This window comes from Acomys russatus, chromosome 22, assembly GCF_903995435.1.
Source record: "Acomys russatus chromosome 22, mAcoRus1.1, whole genome shotgun sequence".
In the NCBI taxonomy this organism is placed as follows: Eukaryota; Metazoa; Chordata; class Mammalia; order Rodentia; family Muridae; genus Acomys; species Acomys russatus.
In genome coordinates, this window is record NC_067158.1 from 51,314,794 (window position 1) to 51,337,349 (window position 22,556).

The 22,556-nt window shown below is 38.1% G+C and overlaps 1 protein-coding gene and 1 long non-coding RNA gene across 3 annotated transcripts in view; one reads left to right on the forward strand and one right to left on the reverse strand.

Annotated features, from left to right (window-relative positions):
• Positions 1–22,556, forward strand: part of Dthd1 (death domain containing 1) — a 68,238-nt gene that overhangs the window by 42,534 nt on the left and 3,148 nt on the right. The window contains exon 9 of the mRNA XM_051164911.1: positions 20,522–20,579. Within this exon, the coding sequence (XP_051020868.1) occupies positions 20,522–20,579 (58 nt within the window). The remainder of the gene's footprint in view (positions 1–20,521; positions 20,580–22,556) is intronic.
• The window catches only part of LOC127205671 (uncharacterized), a 362,893-nt gene that overhangs the window by 5,691 nt on the left and 334,646 nt on the right, over positions 1–22,556 (reverse strand). The window lies entirely within an intron of this gene.

Here is a 22,556-nt window from a genome sequence, read left to right on the forward strand (position 1 = left end):
CCATGCTTCTCTCATCTAGAGTCCCAATAGGATGTCCTCCCTTCTGTCCCAGTTTCCTGGTAAGTGAAGACTTTCATGGGACATGCCCCTTGGGCTAGTATGCAGATATAAGTGAGTATATACCATTTAACTCTTACTGCTTCTGGGTTAACTCACTCATTATGATCATTTCTAGCTCAATCCATTTGTCCACAAATTTTGGGAATTCCTTATTTTTAATAGCTGAGTAGTATTCCATAGTGAATATGTACCACAGTTTCTTTATCCATTCTTCTACTGAGGGACACTTAGGCTGTTTCCATGGACTCTTGTTTCCCTCAAAGCAAAGGCTCCATTCATATGTAGGAAATGTGTCCCAAAATTCCCAGTGGTGTTAGGAATTATTGAAACCTAAGGGGATGAAAATTTTAATGTATACATAGCTATGATAAAGTTTAGTTTATAAATCAGGCAGAGCAGTTGATAATTTACTCTAACAAAGTTCTGTAAGATTGATGAATTCTTTATATCTAGAAATTGCTGATTAATATTTTTAACCATAATTGACCATGTTACCATGGAGAGTGAAGGGTACTGAGTGCAGAAAATACACACTACTCATAAGGGACAACTACAAGACCTCCATACCCATTGATTCCAAGGCCTTGTATCCTCTTCACTTCTTCAGCTCCAATCCCACAGCTGTCCTGTTCCTCATTCTGGAGTACTCTGCAGTCTTCTCATGTAAATCTCTGTGTTAGTGACTGTTCATCCTAATATCTACCTGTATGTCAATATGGCAATCTTCATTTTTTGGGTTAAATTTCACATTCTTTCTTAAGACTTCTCTGAATCTCTTTAATAGGAAGTGTGTTTCTGTCCTCTTAGCCTAACTCTCTAGGGCCTTTTTAACCTGCTTTAACTTTTTGTTTGTTTGTTTGTTTTTTAGTTTTCTTTAACAAGTTTATAGCAGTGTATAGCAGTTACAGACATTTATTTCATAATAGGAAAAGTACAACCATATTTATTAAACTTGAAATAAAGTGGGCAAGAAAAAGAGAGAAGAGCACATTCTGGAATGCTTTCTCAAATAAACACTCACACTGATATCTCAGACCAATGGCTTGGACACTTCCCAGCCAGTAGGCAGAGCCCTTTGTTAAACAAAAGCATCGGAGCTCTATAGCATTGGAGCCTTGGAATAGGTATGTTTCAGGAACACCCACTTACCCACAGCAAGAGTGTAAGGAAGCTCTTTGACTACAAGGAACTTTGTTCTGTTCCTTCGTTATTCAATAACAAGGATCTAGAACAATGCTCAGCATTGGTTAGATGGTAAGCCAGCACTTGTTGCATGAGTGCATTAATATATACAGCTTATACTACGGATAGTAAACATGAGAGGAGAAATGTCAAGGAAAGAAACAAATTAGCATCAGGGAATAAACAAAACTGGTATGTGTGCTAAAGCAGGATAGTCACAGAGGAACAGCAGTGAGTTAAATTCTGTCTTGAGGAGCAGCTCTCAGGAAAGAATCGAACAAAGTAAGGAAAACAGTGAATACCTGGACTCTGTGATGCCTTGAAGGAAATCCTCATGGGTAATGTTCACACAGTGGCTAAGAAGTAGAGATACTGTCTGACAAAAGAGATCAAGAGGGTCTTAGTGGTACTAGGTTACCAAGACGCCCTTCTGCAAATGGGCATGCCAGCAACACGTGAAAATATGTGGCCTCAAAAGACAACAGTTTGCCAGCAGTATATTTCTAATTTGTGACTTAAACAGCTCTTTTCAGAAATGTTCATCTACTTTCTGTTGGTGTTACATGCATTTGTATATTGGAAAAAGAGAGCACCTTTAAAAATGACATAGTTTTTAAGTGGAAGGAAGTGGTTAGGAGGTTTGTTCCAGTACTTGTACTTCTGAAGTCACACTTGGTGTGACATTTGGTTATTTCCCCCAGTTTGGGGTGGGACTGCCCTGCAGTTCTCTCACCTGTTTGGCGGTCTTACTTTGAGTATGATATGGGCTCCAGTCTCATGGTGGGACTCTACCTAAGACTGGAGTTCCCAGTAATACCTCAATGGCAGGCTTACGTAAGCAACGCTGACCCAAGTTCTGCTGAGACTGAACTTCCTTAAAAAACAAACAAGCAAAAAGCCCCATGTGAACCAACTCATGACATGGTGTCATGCCATTTCTAGTTTTTAAAAAAATAAACAGTTCACAACATTTGCTCTTCTGCCACATTAAATAGCGCACCGTGCTAAAGGAAGGAAGTGTGAGCTAAGAGCTGGCATAGCAAAAGCATCACTTTCTCTTGTATTTGGCCTTTCAATGTCTTCTCCCTGTTCTGCTAAGAATGATTTTTTAAAATGTATTTTTCTAAGAACCTGAACTGCTAAGGTAATCATAACTAAATAAATTAGAAGATTGTGAGGTGGGAGAAATGCTTGTGGTCACATTGCTTACAGTTTTTAGATGTAGTTATTTTATGTAATTATACTAGGATTACATACAAAGGTGTCAATAGAACATATGGGGAGCACTAGCTACAGGCAATGGGTTGTAAGGAAAAAATTAGTTTGCATGAAAATGTTTTTGGAAGACCAGGGAGAAGTTAAAAGAACATGTTTGTGTGTGTATGTATTTGTGTGTGTGTGTATAGATATGATTAAGATGCATTTTATACATGTGCGAGTTTTTCAGAATGAATATAAATACTATTTTAAAAGTGGAATTTATTAGCCTATAGCTGGATAATAGCAAAACAAGTTAGAAACACACACACACACACACACACACACACACACATACATACACACACACACACACACTAAACCCTATCAATAAAAAAAGAGTAATTTGTTTTTTGTGGGTTTTGCAGAAATATTGAACTTACTGCAGTTTAGAATTTCCTATAATTTAATTCCATGTTTTTTATATTACAGGCAATTTCAGCAACATGTCTTTGCCCCACCCTTTTTTCAGTCAGAGCACAGATTGACTAAGATCTTCATGAGTTGAAATATTATGTTAAATTACGCAGAAAGTGAGAAACCTTGGAAGACTCAGTGAGTCCCAAGTGGGATGTCTCCATCATATCCCTCTCTGAGAGCTCAGGGAGCCTAGAAAGAGGAGACAGGAAGCGTCTAAGAGCCAGAAGGGATAAAGGACACCAAGAAAATAAGACCCTCTAAATCAACAGGAGCAAAGCTCATATGAACACACAGAGACTGAAGCAGCAAGCACAGGGCCTGCACGAGTCAGTACCAGGTTCTTAGTGTATACATTATGGCTTCCAGTTTAGTGTTTTCATGGGATTCATGAGTCTGTGAATAAGTGAATCATTGATTCTAGAACCTTCTCTTGTGGCTCTTTTCCTTTTGTTGGTTTGCCTTGCCCAACCTTGATGTGATAGTTTTGGTTTTATCCTACTGAATTTTGTTTTGTTATATTAAAGAAAGCAAATGAATAAAAACCTAGCCACTAAAGTAAAAGGTAACAACTGAACTGTCATTTATACCTGCTGGGAGAGAGGACCTCAGTGTTCTCCAATAGTGTGACACTGGGTGTATCAACCACTCCAGATTAGGCCTCGTGTTCATGAGTGGATGACCAACATATGATTAGATTACACTGTTTTGTGTATGTGCATTTATTTGGTCAGAGTTTGATGGTATTGTTTTTCTCTTTTTGGATGTGGTTCTAAGTTTTCTTGGTTTTAGAGAATTTTGTTGTTGTACTGGGTTTTTGTTGTTGTTATTGTTGGGTTTTTTTTTTTTTTTTTTTTTTTTTTTTTTTTGAGAAAGAACTTAAAGTCCGGTGGGTGGGGAGGGGGAGAGAATCTGGAGAAACTTAGGGAAAGAGAAGAATATGACTCATTGTTTTAAATAATAAAAATATAATACTATAAATAAATAAAAATAATTATTATGTTATAATTTTTTGGCTGTAAGCATAATGTTATCTTTTGATCTTCTTAATTCTGACTGACTCTCCCCTGACGTGGCTCCTGCCTTTGCCCCGCTTGCCTGTAACCATGAGCCTGATCCTCAGAGACAGACACAGCTGTGCACGAACCACTGGAGGACACGAGGGAGAAAGGCGAACAGTGCTGACCTCATCGGCAACAGGATTCTGTACTCCATTGTGAAAACTACTCCGCCCACCTATCTAATTAGAAGAGATTTTTCTCCCTTCTCCTTCTCAGCCTTCTTCCTCTTTATCTTTCCTTCCTTTTCCCTCTTCCCTTCATCCTCTTCTTTGCCATCACTCTTCCTTCTTTTTCTCCCTTTCATTTTTTTATTTTATTAATTTATTCATATTACATCTCAATGGTTATCCCATCCCTTGAATCCTCCCATTCTTCCCTCCCTCCCATTTTCCCCTTATGTTCTGTTCCTGAGGGGGATTTCCTCCCCCTGTATATGCTCATAGGGTATCAAGTCTCTTCTTGGTAACCTGCTGTCCTTCCTCTGAGTGCCACCAGGTCTCCCCCTCCAGGGGACATGGTCAAATATGAGGCACCAGAGTACATGAGAAAGTCATACCCCACTCTCCAGTCAACTGTGGAGAATGTTCTGACCATTGGCTAGATCTGGGAAGGGGTTTAAAGTTTACGGCCTGTATTGTCCTTGGCTGGTGCCTTAGTTTGACCGGGACCCCTGGGCCCAGATCTGCCTATCATAATGTTCTACTTGTAGGTGTCTAGGACCCTCTGGATCCTTCTACTTTGCTATTCTCCCATGCTTCTCTCACCTAGAGTCCCAATGGGATGTCTTCCCCTCTGTCCCACTCTCCTGGCAAATGAAGGCTTCCGTGGGACACGCCCCTTGGGCTAGTATGCAGATATAAGTGACTCTTTCACTTTTCCTTCTTTAACTTCTCTCCACACAGAAAATTTCTCTGCTCAGAAGACTGAATAGCTCAGCCAGGAACTGGACACTGCATTTTCTTGAATTTTAAAAAGATTCCACTTGATAAGTTAAAAACAATATTTATTAATTTAACCGGTTATCTTTTTATGCCTTTAGATTGACATGTCAGACAAAATATGAGTAAATCATAAAATCCTAATACAAACATGATATATAGGGTTAAAATAGTCTAATAATGAAGATCAGTGACTTGGCTTTTAAGAAGTTTTCAAACTCAGTTTATAAAATAAGTTTCAAACATTTTTTTCTTTTTTAAAATTTAGAATCAATTTTTTTTCATACAATGTATTCTAATTATGATCTTATTCCACCAACTCCTACAAGATTCTCCCCACCTAAATCCACTCCTCTCTAGGTTGTTCTTATGAGAGCACAGAGAGACATCTAGAAATATAAAATAAAAGAAGATAAATAAAACCAAACTAGAACAGGACAAAACAAACAAACAGGAAGAAAAAAAAAAGTCACACCAAAAAAAAACCAAAAAAACAAAACAAAAAAAAAACCACCACCACCACCACCACCAGCAACAAAAAACCCAAAAAAACAAAAACCAAAAAACAAGAACAAAATAAAAAGAAGAAACACATGTACACATGTATAGACACAGAGTTTTATACCCACAAACCCCATAAAAACAAAATTGAAAAAAATAATATATAAGCACAAGATTTATACAAAAAAGAGCCCAGACAAGGCATTATGAGACAAAACAAACAAACAGAAAAACCAAAACAAAAGCAAAACCCTCCAAAAATACCTCTGAACTCATTTTGTGTTGGACATCTTCGGCTCGACATTGGGCCTGCCCTTAAATGTGGCTTGTATATCCAGTGAAACTCTTGAAGAAAACTGTTTCTTCCCTCACATGGTCCTAGGTTAGAGCTGCAGGTTGTGCCCACTTCCCTCTCAGCACTGCGACCCCATTTGGCTCAGAGCTGTCCAGGCCCTGTGCGCACTGCCACAGGCTCTGTGATTCATGTGTGTGCATCAGCTCTGTGGTGACAGGAAAGCCTTCTTTCCTTGTTGTTCTCGCATTTGCACCGGCTCTTACAACCTTTCTGCCCCCTCTTCCACAGAATCCTCTGAGCCCCAAAGGGGGGATTTGATGATGACATGCTCATTTTAGAAATGAGGTTCCAAAGTTTCTCACTCTATGCACCTTGTCCAGTTGTGGGATCCCTGTATTTGTTCCCATCTACTGCAGGAGGAAGTTTCTCTGGTGATTGCTGAGTGAGACGTTGACTTGTGAGCATAGCAGAATGTGATTAGCAGTCATTACATTGCTATACCCCTTTACCATAGCAACAACATCTGGTTCCCCCCAGGTCCATGGCCTATAAGTTCCTAGGGTCTTGGCCATCTGAGCTCTGTCATCTCATGAGGAGGTCCTTAAGTCCAATTAGATAGTGGCTGGTTCCTCCCATAGCTTCTGTGCCACTATTGCACTGGCCTATCTTGCAGGCATGTTGCCACTGCAAATCACAGGTTTGTGGACTGGTTTGTGTTTACCGTTCTCTGATATCATGCAGAGTACCCTACAGTACCATGCATACTAGTCAGTAAAGGTAAAGGCTCTAGATACTCAGAAGGCTAACTTCTCTGTCATCAATGAGATGTGTAGGTATGACCTTCAGCAATGGGGCCTTATCATCAACTTGTGGAGAGCAACCAATAGCCTTGGCAATATCCTGAGGTGTTGGGGTCTCCTTGAGGTCCCTTTGCCAATGGTTAAATTATATGCAACTCGTTCCCTGTCAATGGAGCTTTCATTTGGTAGTTCATTTGGTAAAGACAATGAAAGATGTCTCATTGTAGATGTCTCTTTGTCTCCACGATTAGTGGATGATTCCATTTAGATTCCTGTCATATATGTGTATATTTTAAGAAGCTTCCACTGGATTAGTTTTCTGTAATCCTTTTGCAGAGGCCATTAGTTTTATCCCTACCTCCCTATTCCGGCCTTCCTTCTTCTCTCCCGTCCCCTTCCCATTTGACTCACTATCCCAGGTCATCCTCCATCCATCCATATAAACTACCCATTCTACTTCCCTACATACCAACTCCTTTCTCTATACCTAACCTCTGTGACAATACAGATTATAGTCTGCTTATTGAAGAGTTAACTAAATCCACATATAAGCAATACATACCATAATCATTTTTTTCAAGTCTGTATTACCTGACTCAAGATAAGTTTTTAGCTCTATCTATTTATGTGTGAATTTCATGACTTCATTTTATTTGTTTGTTTTTTAACAACTAAATAATAGCCATTGTGTAAATGTACATTTTCTTTCTCTAATTTTTGACTATTATGAATAGAATAGCAATGAATATGGTTGAGCAAGTATCTCTGTAATAGGATGAATTGTCCTTTGGGTATATGCCTACTAGTGGTATAACTGAATCTGAAGTTAGCTATATTCCCAACTTCCTAAGAACTGCCACATTGATTTTAACAGTAGCTTTAGAAGTGAACTCATATCAGAAGTAGATTAATGTTCCCACATCCTACATCCTTGCCAGCAAGGACTCTCATTTATTTTACTGATCTTGGCCATTCTGACTGATACAAGATGAAACATCCAGGTAATTTTTATTTTAGATTAAAATATTTTAAATGTTATAAACACTGTGAGATATAAATAGCAACCAAGTATATACAACAACCAAAACAATATAACAAAATCCAAGGACAGAGATTTACAATGAACTGCCCTATATGGCTGAGGTAGACCATTTCAGAGATGTTCTAATCATTTCATACTTTTGTATAACAGTTTCCTGTGATATTGAAATATTCTCCTAAATGGAAGCTCTTCAATCAGGAAGGTAAAGAATTCATAATAGCTTCAGGAAGTCCCTGAAATAGATCAGATTCACTAGGCCCCTCCCTACCAGAGTAAGCAATAAAAGTTGAGAGTATACCTCAGAGGAGAAAGCCGAACTGAAAATACTGTGACTTGAGGAAAGCTGCAAAGTAAACTATGATACCAGGTCAGCTGCCTAGAGGCCTCAGAAACCAGCTGAGCTGACTGGAGGAAGATTGGACCATCTGAGGTATTCTAGCCTGTTAGCTGCCTGCAGGCTATGTAGTGTGCTCCAGCTTCTTAGATTTGTCAATTGGCACCCATGCTAGAGTGAGCTTTGGTGATGCAGCTATCTTTGAGTCATTTCTGCTCTTGTAAGTAATCTATCTTTTCTATTTCTGCACGTAACGCCAGTGAAATGCATTGGTTCACCAAGTTGGACTTTGGTATTTTGGTCTGTCGTGGGTTACCTATCCAAGGTGAACAGTCATGTATATTGCATCTCCCCAGAAAAAGTGTTGTTCTAAGGTAACTTCTGGATGTTTCATGGGGCAAAATGATTGGAGAAGATGTTTGACTCTGGAGAGGCATAGAGAAAGTGGCACGGTTTGAACAGAAACTTCGAAATGGGAGAGCACCGGGTGTATTTCAAAAATGTATAATGAATCCTTTTTTGAGGCTTGAATGGATGACTTGGAAAGTTCACATTGAAATAAATTGAGAAATGATTATGGAGGGATTTGAATTCTGTGTTTAGATCACCTTAGTATCTAATTAATCAAGACAATGTAATAGATTTTATGACACAGAGAACATGTGCAGGCAAAATAGCCACCCAGAGAAACAGTACACAGTGCAGTGTAAACAAATATATCCTAGCTTTCTAGTTTATAATTAAATTTAATTTTATTATATTATATTATTTTTATCGATGTTTAAATTTATAGAAATGATTATTAACAAGCCATTGGAAAATTTTAACCAGGAGATTAATGGTAAAATTTTGTTTGTTGTGTCCATGTGATATACTATGGAAATATATTCAGGAGATGAATTACCATCAGTAAAATCAAAGAGCTAGTTAGGTAATTCATGGAGGAGATGGTGATGTTGGTGAGAAGACACAGGAGTTTAGGGAAGGGGTCAGCAGGCTTTGTTAAGTATGGGTGGCGCCCAGAGCAAGAAGCCCTCTGGGAAATAGAGGAAGCTGTGGAAAGGGGCTTTTGGAAACTGGCGTGACCTATTGTTTTATGACCTCTGCAGTGTTTTACTGACTAACTTTGGAATAGTTATTCAGAATTACGTTTCTCTCTGTTCTTAATATTGCTCCACTGAAACTTTTTTTCCTTTAGGACCTAGACTCAGTGCCCTTTTCTATTCCAAGCCAGCATTCATATAACTGAAAGTGTGTGATTTCTCAAAAATCAATGATGTTTATCATTTGTACTAAGACTTTCCAATGGGCAGTGGGGGTATCCACAGGTCACATTGGCATAGAAAGACCTTCACAATGCCCATCCTTTTACCTTTACAGAATTTCCATGATACCTTACTCCCAAATAATGTATTTTTTTCCATTTCTCTTACTCATTATAATCATGGTCACTTCGGAATGTCTTTGCAGAAGTTCTTGGACCAGTAATGACCTTTGCACTTGGCTCTGTTGTCACTTTTTTAGGGAAACCTTTAACTTTTTACCAAACAAAAATAAGGGAATTTGGTTATAGATGTTAACAGAAACTGAAAAAACAGTATTTGCATCTATACTCACGTAAGACCCATTGTAGATTTTATTTATATGGAATAATACTGAGTTCCATAATCTTACAAAATTTAATAAGATTGTCAATATTAAATGATTTTCTGAAAAAGTACTTTGTTGAAGAAATAGAAAGGCAGAGACATTTCCTCCTCAAAAGAAATAGGATATATAGTTTAATGGTACATCATACCAGGTTGGTCTGATTCCAGTGCCGGCACGCCTAACCGTGATTCCCAATTTCACAATACGTGACTAAGTTTATTGGTGCTATGGGACCTCATAACTTAATATTCTATTCTAAGAAGCTTTCAGTAACATATTGTTGAACAAATGAATGTATACTATTAGCAATCATGAATAATTAAAGTGTATCTTAATAACTGACAAAAGTTTAACCTGATTTATACTCAGCTAACAATTAGAAAAAGTCTTTGGTGCCTGAAAAGATGTTGTTATTTTGGGGACCTCTTACACTGTATAAAACCTACGACTATGTGGATGTGCAGGCCAATTTTCATTTCACTGTTGTCAGACAGTCTATTCTTAGCTGTAACTACAGCCAAGACAAAAAAAAAAAAACCTAATAAGGAAATCAAACAGATCATATAGAATATGCTAGAAATAATTATTCATAGAATTTAGGCACATTGGTGGGGATTCTGATTGGTAAAATCTATCAGAAGTATAATCTCGAAGTGGAGCCATCAAAAAAAAGTTTTGGGAATCATATAAATTCTAAAGAATGGCTTCTCTGTTATCACAAACAGCTGTATAAAAATAAATATTATCTTTTATAAAGCTGAATTTGTGGGTCAAAGAGACCTGCATTTTAAAGGAGCAATTGGAATTCTGAGTAGTTTTTAAAACTCATAATTAGAAGAATGAACATTTATGAAGTTCTGACACATGTGAAGTGTTTCACTAACACATGTGACATATCTTCTGCTTTCCCCACTTGTAGATAGTAACTGAAGCAGAGCTACTAATTTAGGACTCAGACTGATCGATTCCAGACTGACTAATGTTGTTTCTTGATTGTCTTTAAATACTCCTCATGTATTTTCTGAATTACCTAGATTTCTCCTTATTTTACAATAAGGGAGAATTAAGTTTTTTTCTAATTGACAAAAGCATTATCAGACTAAGCCTCAGAAAGAATGAAATTCTTTTTCAATGTCAAACAATGGTGAAAGTAAATAAAGAAGCAGTATTAAAATCTGGTATATAGAAATGAGCGTAGGCTTAAAACAAAGAACAATGTGAGCTAAGCAAAAGTGAGGATTCATGGTGCTTCCACAGTGGTAGCATCCTGCTTTCAATTCCAAACTTAATTGGCCCTTTGAGGCCAATTTTGATGTTTAAATAAGTGCTCTGAACTCTGCTGGTGTTTTGTTCCGTAGTGATCTTTCTTGTCTGTAGGTTCATGCTTGCCTTTAGGCCCCTCCATAAGGTAGTGCTTTCCCTCAGTGTAAGTGCTGACATCTCTAGGCTGTCAGGAAGCTCCATGCTGATCGTAGATTATCAGAATGTCTATATGACAATGACAACAACAACAACAACAACGACAACAACAGGATATTAGCTCATGCTAGTGTCTTTTAATTTCTTTCTTTACAATTCTCATGTGTGCTGGTGTGTTAACACCAAAATAGAAAAAAAAAATGGATAAACTTTCATAGGCATTTCTCCCACCATTTTATGCCCTGATTTGATGGTATTATTTCTTCTGGTTGGAATATTTTAAAGAGAATAAAATGTATCCTATCATTTCATATACAAGTGAATACTTTGAAGCACATTTCTGAACAGTGAGGACAAAAATTGACCACAATACCATGGCTATCTCCATAATGAGAACCAGCCAGTTCATGTTCTATATTCAACGACTGATTCAATTATTTCTTTTCCTTTTGACTTGTAAAAGACAGGGTCCTGATATGATCTAATCAGAGCCTTTGGCTTCTGCCAAAGTCTTTTGAATTAGAGAAAATGATACATGCCTCTTTAGCAGCAGTTAACAGTCATCAGCAGTTCAGGAAGGGACTGGGCCTCATGGGTTTCCACTGTATCTGTGGTGGAATGAGATAGCCCCACCCCTTGAAAAGGGAATGAGTACTTTTACCTTTTAACTGTCTTATTGAAAATAGATTCATGTCTTACACATCATGATTACAGTTTCCCTTACCTCCATTCTTCTCAGCCCCTCCCCCATCACCTCCCTTCTTTCCCAAATCCACTGCTCCTCCATTTCCCTTCAGAAAAGAGCAGGCCTCTTGGAGACAACAATCAAACATGATAAAACAAGGTAAAATAAGACAAAGCCAAATCTTATATCGAAGGTGGCCATGGCACCCCAACAGGAGGAAAAGATTCCCAGAAGCAGGCAGAAGAGTTAAAGACACACCTGTACTCACTGTAAGGTGTCCCAGGAAAACATCCAGCTAACAACTATAACATTTATGCAGAGTTTTAATCTGTGTTCAAGAACCATCCCGAAGTAGGATGCAGCACTATTGCTCCTCAGTGGGGATTCAAGAAAAGAGTTCACTTAGATGTTGTGCCCAAGTAGCCCAACCTACAGGAGCCAAAGCAGATAGAAAAACATTCTACTTTTATCTTCATCATTGCTGCCTATGCCTTATTAAGCCAGGACTTTGTGTACTTTGTGCCTTCCACTTCTACCACAATGAAAAGTTGCTACTCAAAGCCTTTGTCCCTTCAGGGTGTTTGATAAATCTAGAGCCAGCTGGGATGCTTGGATGGACTCTTTTGTTGAAACTGAACTTTTGAATAGAGTCTTGGATAGCTGTGAATCTGTTCACCTGGAAATTTTTAGTCCGGCAACCGAAGCAGCCTTCCATAGCAATGTTGGTTTGGAAGGCTTAGTCGCTTTATGAACATACTTTTAACATTGTCTGTTCTATTCGGGTTCTGACGTAGCTCTTACATCTGCTGAGCAGACACTGCAGCATCCTTTTACCGGGCTGGATCTGGCTTTCTCTGATTTAGACAATTCTTGTACCCTTGATGACATATCACTCCCATGACATTAACATGTTTTCTCTAAAAAGACACAAACACTGTCCATACATGTTTACACTGGGTGATGTCATCCCCAGAAAATAAAAAGGATGCATCTTTTGATACAATGCATCTTTTGAAGTTGCTGGTAGTGTTTTCATGTATTTATCAAGTTAAAACACAAGTTATCTTTAAATAATAAATAGATTCAAGTGGTGAGGCTGTTGTTCTCTTTTTAGTCCCTTTCTCTGATCTTGTGGCGAGATCTCAGGCTGGAGTTAATGTTTCTAACACTAACAAAATACCTTTTTTAGCTGAGACTTGCTCTCACGTTCAGGAATCTTGACTAGCAATAGAACTTAGCAATGCTGCTCTATTTTTAATTGAAGTTATTTTTAGAGTTTCTGTTTGTTTATATAATCAAACTTCCTTTTAAGTATGCAGCAAGTAGTAATTTTTTAAAAACATAAGTAATTCTGTTAATATTTTGAGCACTTTGTGATAATTAGGCTATGCTTTAAAGGAACATAAGACAATTCAGTGTCTCCTTTCAATGCCACTGGGAAACAGGTGTTATTAATCTTGGATCTTAAATGAGGAAAGAGGAAAAAAAGGAAGAAAGGAAATACTTTGCTTAAGGTTATAATTCAATGAAGACTAGGGCCAGGAATTGGGCTTTTTTCCTCAAGCAAAGGTGGCATATATGAATAGTTCATGCAGTGTAGGAGGTACTGGAATAACTGAATGGAAAGTTTTAAATTATATTCATTTTATATACAAATTTTATCTTACAGTCACATGTATGGGATCTGAATTTATTGTAGATACTAGGTTGAGTGGTATGTTTGTCCTTTCAAATGCATATTTTGGGCAATCGTTTTCTTTCTTTAAATCTGTTCTCTTCACTTGTAAAGTTTATATAATAATTACTTCATGAGACACACTCAAAACTTTATTTTGCTGCAGATTATAGGATACACCTTTTTAGAGCAATGCCTAGTACATGGTTATTAATCGAAATTATTGGCTAATGGTGCTATCGGGGAACCTTTATATCCCTAAATTGGAACTTTAAATAGATTTGGGTTTTAAGTCTAGCTTTGCAGTATCCTATTCATGTTGCCTTAGTGATTTACAATTGTGAAATAGGCAGGATAATTAATCAAGCTATTATTTTATATTTGGAATAAAATAATGTCATCAAGTACAGAATCAAATAATACTGAGGTAAGCCTTTATTTGATTGACAGTGATGATGAACCTCTAAATATTGTAGAATTTATGCTAGCATTACTTTTATAACAGGTTACTTCTCTGACTAATATTCTCTCTAGCTCATCTAAAATGTAAAATCACAAAAAGTTAATGTGATTCCTGTGTTACAAAACTAAAAATTAGTTTATAACTATTTTTGCAATAAATACACGCACATGCAAATGGTAACTACAAGTAAAGAATCTTCCACACAAACAGAGTATAGTAAGCAGTTGTATCAGTTACTTTTCTATTGCCACAATAAAGGACAATGAGCAACGTATAAAATGTTTAATTGGACTTACAATCTTAGAGGGTTAAAGCTTTGGCGGCAGAACGAAGACACAAATGCATGCAGAAAGAGCAGCAGCAGAGAGCTCAGAGCTCGTTCCACAAGCAGAAAACACAGAGAGCACACTGGGGGTGGTGGAAGGCTTTTGAAGCTTTATGACTGCCAGGCCCTAGTGACACTTCCTACAACTAGACCATACATCCTAATCTTCCCCAAACACCATCCGGTGGGGACAACTATGCAAACATACACGCCTATTGAGGCTGTTCTCCCTCAAGCCACCACAACAGTGAACACCAGGACTGGCCAATGGTATTTTAAATGCTTCTTATAGAAACCCATGCTAAAGATAACCAGAAAAATACTAATTAGATATTTTTTTTCCTTCATCTGTTGCTAATCAGGTCACATTAACTTGTGTGTATTTTAATAACAAAATCAATAACCTGGTCACCAGAAAAATCTATGGCAAGGTGGTTGAAATGTGAGGAGTGTGGGGTAGAACTCTATGAAGGAATTGTCACTACAAGATGTTACAGTAACTACCTGCAAAACTGTCTTCATGATTAAGTGCCCCAAGATACAAGTTAGAAACATTATGGTCTTTCCTATTAGTTTGGTATTATGAAAGTGCTACTTAGTCACTATACTATATGACATCAACACTTCAGGATCCTCAACAGACCAGAGAATTTCCACCACTATATTCTAATAAAAACAGATTCTTCTCTGGAGACCCCTATACTCGGATGCAGTAGAACCTAAATAAGACAGATTTCTCTTTTATTACTTGTACATTAACAAAATTCTATAAATATCACCATAGATGCCTTTGAAATAGATTTACCACTCAAGGTATAATTTAAAATAGATTATTGCTCTAGGACTCAAAGATTTGTTTTTCTTTCATTGTTTCTACTTAACCATTTAAAATATGTATGAAATAATGATTTTGCCTCCTTGAATTGTTCATTTTTCAAGTTCCCTATTGGGTTTTACAAGTTACTGTGGTAGACTCTGGAGTTGGTTAGCCCCGTCATTTTTGCTGTGTGCTCAATTGTGGCCCACATCCAATAATTTAGCCTAGGAGGGTGCACAGATGACAGGATATCACTAAGCAAAGCACCGTAAAGCCAGCCCACAGTGACTTTTGCTTCCTCTGCATTTGGGTTTCCCTTTGTTCTCAGCCACGTGTTCTATAGTGATGTTGGCTTGGCTAGTGAAAACACCATTGTAAGCTCCCTGACAACACATTACAGTAGCTAATATTGAAACGGTGAGGTTTTTTTCATATCAATATACTGCCAGATATCAAATTTTCTTTAATAGTTTAGTTTAGGGATGCTGTGAGATACAGTGTAGGGTACTATTTCTGATGCTACTGTGCAACAGTGACATTGACTGAGATGATGTTTCTCTCTACCCAAGCTCTACTTGCAGTATAATTACAAGTGGTACTTGGACACTCATCTCTATATTGGAATAGAAGCCTTCTATATGTGCAAAAATGACACTCAGTTCTTCCAAAACTTGTGTGATGAAAACAAGTGACTCTACTAAGCATGTGCCATGAGTCATGTCATATAAAATCATTACAGTCTCTCTCTGACTTCATCTCTATTGCTATACTTACTTTATGTCCATTGTACCAGTGAACAATTAGGAGGAATTAGCTGTAAGGTCTATAAAATAGTAGGATTACTATTCTATCATCTATCTATCTATCTATCTATCTATCTATCTATCTATCTATTAGTTATCTACACACTTATACATGTATTACAATAAGTAGAATAGTTTGTAATTGCCAACATGCAGAGATAATTAGTACAACAAGGAAAGTCAAGACTGATCATGGGTCCATCTTGGAGAATCAAGAGACCTACAAGGAGCAATATGTGAGGTGCTAGGGGACATAATGCTAGAGACCTTAATGGATGTCTCTACATCAGTGTGTTGAAAAATTCACAGAAAAGCAACTCACAAAAATAACTCAATTAAATTCTTTAATAACTTTAAGAATTCAGTAAGAAGATTATTCTTATGGAAAGAATAGTCACTGATGGTTGGAATCCTGACAATAGAAGCCATAAAACTCAATGCTCATACCCATTTCAAGCCTAAGTGGCTGTTTTTGGTTTCCATTCTTTTAAAGCAAGTTTTATGAGGGGGGGCTTGTAAATAGCAGTATAAATATGTAACACCTGTATATATCCAAATTATTTGTATTTTATGTTGATGTCCTTAGGAGGATTAAGGTGAGGTAAACGCTGCCATATAAGTCTTGCTATTCTCTTTTGTGAGGTTGTAGAATTTTGAAGAAGGATTCTTGAGAGCTTGGAGCCATGTTTTAATTTAGTCAACAATTGTCGTGCACCATGAAAGCTGACAGTGACAAAGAAATTGTATTCAACATGCCAAAGTGTATGAGGTTAATGTACAACAAGGTTACTAGTAAAAACAACAAGCCTTCTTTAGACAGATGGCTGAGGTAATAGAATGATAGCATTTGAGTAGAAAAAGAGAAAATAGAAAGTAGGGAAGTAGAGCTGCTTCTGGCAAGGGAGGCACGGGAGCCTTCTAAGGATACTGGGACCATTAGAAAAAAAGATTGCATGAAAACATGCAGAGGTTATCTTGGCTTGGGGGCAGCTCTGCACTCTGAAATGCTTCAAATGCAATGCTCCCGGCAAAATAGCACACAGACAAGAACTGTGCACCAGTAGAAATGATGCAGGAAGTGGTTGGAGAGTAAGTATGGGCAAGGGAGAACAAGTCAAAAGGAAGACAGCATTAAAATTCTCCTATGGTTTCAGAATATATATATATATATACACACCGAGATGGTTATATTTAGGAATATAGGTATATATAAATATATGCATGCAGTAACTATTAATAAAAAAAAAGGTTGTAAATTTGAAGGAGAGTGGGAAGGGGTTTACAGAAGAATTTGGAAGGAATGAGAGTGAAGAGAGAAATATAATAATATTATAATCTCAAAAATTAAAAAGAATAAAAAATAATCCTTAATGAGGAGGTTGGGAGGCATATGTGTGAAAAAAAATCTCTGTATTTAAGTGTCAGAAACATTGTCCTGAATCAGGATGCTGTGAGAACTCTGTGCTCAAAGAACATCTAGGAACAAGAAAAAATTACTGATATATAAAGAAAGAAAGCAATTTGATACCTACATTTTGCCATAGGCTTAATCGATACAATGCTCCTTGGTAGGGAGGCAGAGTCCATATATTATTTATGGAGCTGACAAGATGGCTCAGTGTTTACCAATATTTACTGCTTAATCAGAAGGACCAGAGTTTGGGTCCCAGCACGCACATAGGTTGGCTCATAGACACCTGTGACTCCAGTTCTGTGTCTTCTGACACCAAAGCCTCAAAGGGTACCTGCACACGTTTGTGTGCATATATTCCCACAAGCTTTCACGCACGTGTGCATGCACACACACACACACACACACACGTGCGCACATACACAGAAATTAAATTAAAAAAATACAATTCGACATTTATATTTTGGGTTTAAGGGGATAATCACATAGTTGATACATCCAAATGGAATGAGCTTGAAGTGCTATAGCACACTGAACATACCCTCGTTCCTTAATTTTCTCCTATTGAAACTTTTGTTTTTGTTTTGTTCCTATTATTTATTTATTTAATAACTTTACGGCCTGACCCCAGCCTCCTTCCATTCCCCGCTCTCTTTCTTCTCAGAGGAGAGGCCCCCTAGAGGTATCAACTTACCCTGTCACCTCCAGTTTCAGCAGGACTAAGCACGTCCTCTCGCACTAGGGCTTGATAAGGAACCTCAGCTAGGAGAAAGGGATCCGGTAGCAGGCAACAGACTCGGAGACAGCCCCTACTCCCATTGTTAGGGGACTTGCATGTTGACCACACTACATATCTGCTACCTATGTGTAGGGGCCTCGGCCCAGATCAAGCATGCTCTTTGATTGGTGGTTCAATCTCTGTGAGCACCCATGGGCCCATGTTAGTTCACTCTGTAGGTCTTTTTGTGGTGTCCTTGACCCCTCCAGATCCCTCTTTCCTTCCTCCCACTCTTCCACAGCATTCCCAGAGCTCAGCCTATCCTTTGGCTATGGGTCTCAGCATCTGGGGGTCCATCAGCTGCTGGGGGAAGCCTCTCAGAAGACAACTATGCTAGGGTCTTGTCTGCAAGCACAGCAGAGCAGCATTAATAGTGACAGGGGTTGGCTCTTTCCCACGGCATGAGTCTCAAATCGGGCCAGTCACTGGTTTGCCGTTCTCCTAATCTCTTCTTCATCTTTACTCCTACACTTCTTGTAGGCAAGACACGTTTTGGGACAAAAGTTTAATTGGTAGGTTGGTGTTCCCCTCCCTTTGCTGGGAGTCCCACCTGACTACAGGAGGTGTTGACCTCATGCTCTTTAACACCAGCTGCTTGGACTCTTAGCTAAGGTCACTCCCATACTCTCATGGAGTTTCCCCTGTCCTAGATACTTGCCCCCAGAATTTCTGTTCTCTCTCTGGTCCTCCACCTCAAACCCCTCCCCTGCTCTCCACCCACCTGCTCCTCACCCCAGTTACTTCCCCAATCTTCCACAGAGTTCCCTCCCTTTATCTACTTCAGATGTCTATTGAAACTTTTTAATACGGTTTATATTCTTCTATAGAACGTCTATGAAAAGCATGCCTGAATAATAAGTATTCAGATTCAGTGAAGTTGTATTAAGTACATAAGTTGTGCCACATTAACACATAGTACTTTTATTGTTCTTGTATAATTGCTGTGAGGTCTTTTTATTTCTTTTTTTTTTTAAATTGGGATGGTGGCAATGGACTTCTACCTTGGTACTAGACTATACACAAATATGCATGTGGCCATTGGTTCAACTTTAATAGAGAGAGGGAGGGGGGAAGGAGAGAGAGACACACACAGAGACAGAGACAGAGACAGAGGGAATTTTTGATAGATTTGCAGGAAGTTGGAAAAGTAGTAGAGACTTGTACCTTCTTCAATCAGTTTTCCTCAACAGTCACATCATCCACGGCTGCAGTATACTGTCAAAGCCAGGAAGATGACATGAGTGCATGTCTGCACAGAGTTTTATGCCATTTAATAGCTTGATGAATTGCATATATCCATCATATCATCAAGGCACAGGACTGGTTCATTACAATAAGGACCTCGCTAGCGTTGTGTCTCCTTGATCTTTACCTATCAGCAATCACTAATAATATTTTCCACATTTAAAACTCCATTATTTCAAGAATGTTATCTAAGAGAAACCAGAATATTTAACTTTTTGAACCAAAAAAATTCAGTTTAGCATAATACCTCATGGCACTTTTGTTTAGATGTTGTTGCATATTTTAATTTTTATCTTTTTTTTGTCATTCAGTAACTTTTCTTTTATATTTTAGTAAGAAATACACACTTAGTAATACACATTTAAGTTATCACCATAGAAATCACATGACCTCTAAAGAAAATTAAAATCAAAGATCACTAAAGCCAGGTAACATAAAGCACCACAACAACTTTATCCCACCCACCAACTATATGCTTTTTCATAATTGAAATCTAGTTTCCATTTACTTAAGAATATCTTTGTTGTTTGTAGTTTTGTGTCACTACAAATCAAATTGGAGTGAAGCTCTGTGTTCAAGACTTTGTGATCTGAGTTTGAATCACTATATGTCACAGAGACTGAGGTGACAAGTGCTCCCCAGGAGCCCTGCTCTTCATCCTCTAATTAGCTGTCTAAACCAGGACATGTTTGCTTCATGCCCTGTGCTGTTTTCACTCTTCCACACTGACGGGGTAAAAATGGTTCTCAAGGTGGCTTTAAAAAGTTAATAAAAGAAGTATTGACTTAGTATGTGATTAGTTATGGAAAAATATTAGTTTTAAAAATATATGCATAACAAGTGTTTTTGCATCCTTCATGTACATTGTTCATACATACATACATTCATTCATTCACTCACTCATTCATTCATTCATTCACTCACTCACTCAAACCATTATTTGAATCCCTGCTGGGTACCAAATCCCCAGTTGAATGTTAAGACCCAGTGATTCTCCAAAATGTTGTGGTTTGGGTGTACAGTTTGTTTGGCACTTTATTGTAGTTTTGGAATATAGTTGGTGTGGTGCTTTATGTTACCTGGCTTTAGTGATCTTTGATTTTAATTTTCTCTTGAGGTCATGTGATTTCTATGGTGATAACTTAAATGTGTCTTACTAAGTGTATATTTCTTCAAACTTGAGGGTTGCTGTCGTCTGCCCTATCACAGGAAAACAGTTGCTGAACATTCACACATACAAAGTCTAATGTTCAAGGTGTGTGATTCACATGTAGTAAGTAAGGGCAAGGTTTGGGTAGAGACTATAGCTTGGTCCACTGTAGGTAGCTTTCTCCTCTTATTCTGCTTCCCTTTCTCTGAACAGCATGAAAAAGTAAAGAACCGTCCACAGAGTACCAAAAGAGTTCCAACAGGCCCTCAAGGTAAGGGTCCTCGGCTTTGCCCTTGTCACACTCCTTTTATTGTATAGTTTACCTATGTCTGAGTCCTTTTATATAAAACAAATGAGTGACAGTATCATTTGAAAGCCCACCAATGGACTTCTTTGGCAATTCATATACATAGAACCCAAATTAGCACTTGCAAATGTACATATGATTAAACTTACATTGAAATTCATAGAAATGTGAGCTTTAGAAACTATTTTCTTCAGTTTGGTAAATACACTACGGTTTTGCACTATTGCTAAATTGTTCAACTCCAACCCTGACTTTCAGTTGTTAGTATCTAAGTATCATCAGTTAAGGCCAACCTTGGATGCCAGTAGATGTGAAATTGGGGTGTATATTCCTTTGAAACTATGTAGTAGGTTCCATAATGTAATGCTGAGTACTTTTGACTCTGAAACCAGAAAGTAAAGACTTGCTTGTGGTTAGCCATAATTAGTTAGGTTGAATATAAATAAGTATGTAACTACTTAACAAAGATACAAATTTATAGATACAATTTGACACTTTTATTGCAGTTTAGCTTTTAAATATGTTATTTAATGATGTTAAGTCTACTAATTCTATAATGGGTGCTCTCCCAAGGCACATGGTTATTCTCCATACTTTCTCAGGTGCAACAGGAACAGCACAGAACCCAGATTAGCAGTTCTTGTAGGTTGCACAGAAAATGCAGGCACTCCTGGCTTTCATTGGGTAGAGAGTGGGAATAATTTCAATATTATATACTTTATCAAGCTCATACTTTTAAAAGAGAGCAGGTGGAGTTTACAAAGCTGAAGTATGTAAAATCTCAGAAAGTTTAACAATGTTAGCTTTAAAGAATTTGATGTTCTTATAGGGTATCGAGTCTCTTCTTGGTAACCTGCTATCCTTCCTCTGAGGAGGAGGTCCCCCTCAGTCACAGTCGTAGGGGAGGGGAGTAGGGGGAAAATGGGAGGGAGGGAGGAATGGGAGGATACAAGGGATGGGATAACCATTGAGATGTAATATGAATAAATTAATAAAAAAGATGCAAAGTAACTAAAAAAAAAGAATCTAAAAAAAAAAAAAAAAAAAAAGAATTTGATGTTCAAATAAGAACGTAGTAGCTGCTCTTGTCAATGACCATCAGATTGTATGAGAGCCCAGTGCTCTTCCTTATGTAGGTTAGGATGTTCCAGGTATCATCAAAGCTTCATATGGAAGAATGACCATAGATGGGATTAGACTCGGGTTGTTGACCTGTCCCATAGCCGGCAGGGCTACGTCTGGAAGATAGAAGGATACAGTCCAAAGAGTGGGGGCACACCAGGAGTGGAGGCACACCAGGAGTGGGGACACACCAGGAGTAGGGACACACCAGGAGTGGGGACACACCAGGAGTAGGGACACACCAGGGGGCCTCCAGCTTCCTGAGTGTGATAGTGCAAATGAAGCACTTCTCATTTTTATTATTAAAGTGAGTAGAATATACATGGTGCTATGTCTCATCTCTGATCATGTAAAAGGAGCCAAGAGCATCCCTCTTATGCCGTTGCCTGTCCCACAGGGATGCATATGGACATGCCAGGCCACTCCCTCCATGGATTCACTTGAAATGGTTTGTGTAATTCTTTCTAGGAGGCTACCTTCCACATGGAAAATTCTATACTGTGAGCCATCCATAGCCCACAGTAAGCTCAAAGCATCCTTACACAGTTTTCCCTAATAAGTAACAATAAATGCCAAATTAGGAAGGTTAAATTATAGGAGTGCCTTTCAATAGATTTATGAGAAGGGATTAATCAGATCAGATCAAACCCCAAGCTCTTATTAGTTGTGTCAAGTACAACAATGAACCAAAATTGATGGCGAGAACTTGAATGAGAATCCTAATTCTGACAATAGTTCAGCAAGAAGATAGACCCCCTTGTTGTGGTCCGCCTTCCAACCCTGTGACAGAATTACTGAAGAAATCAATATAAAAGTGGA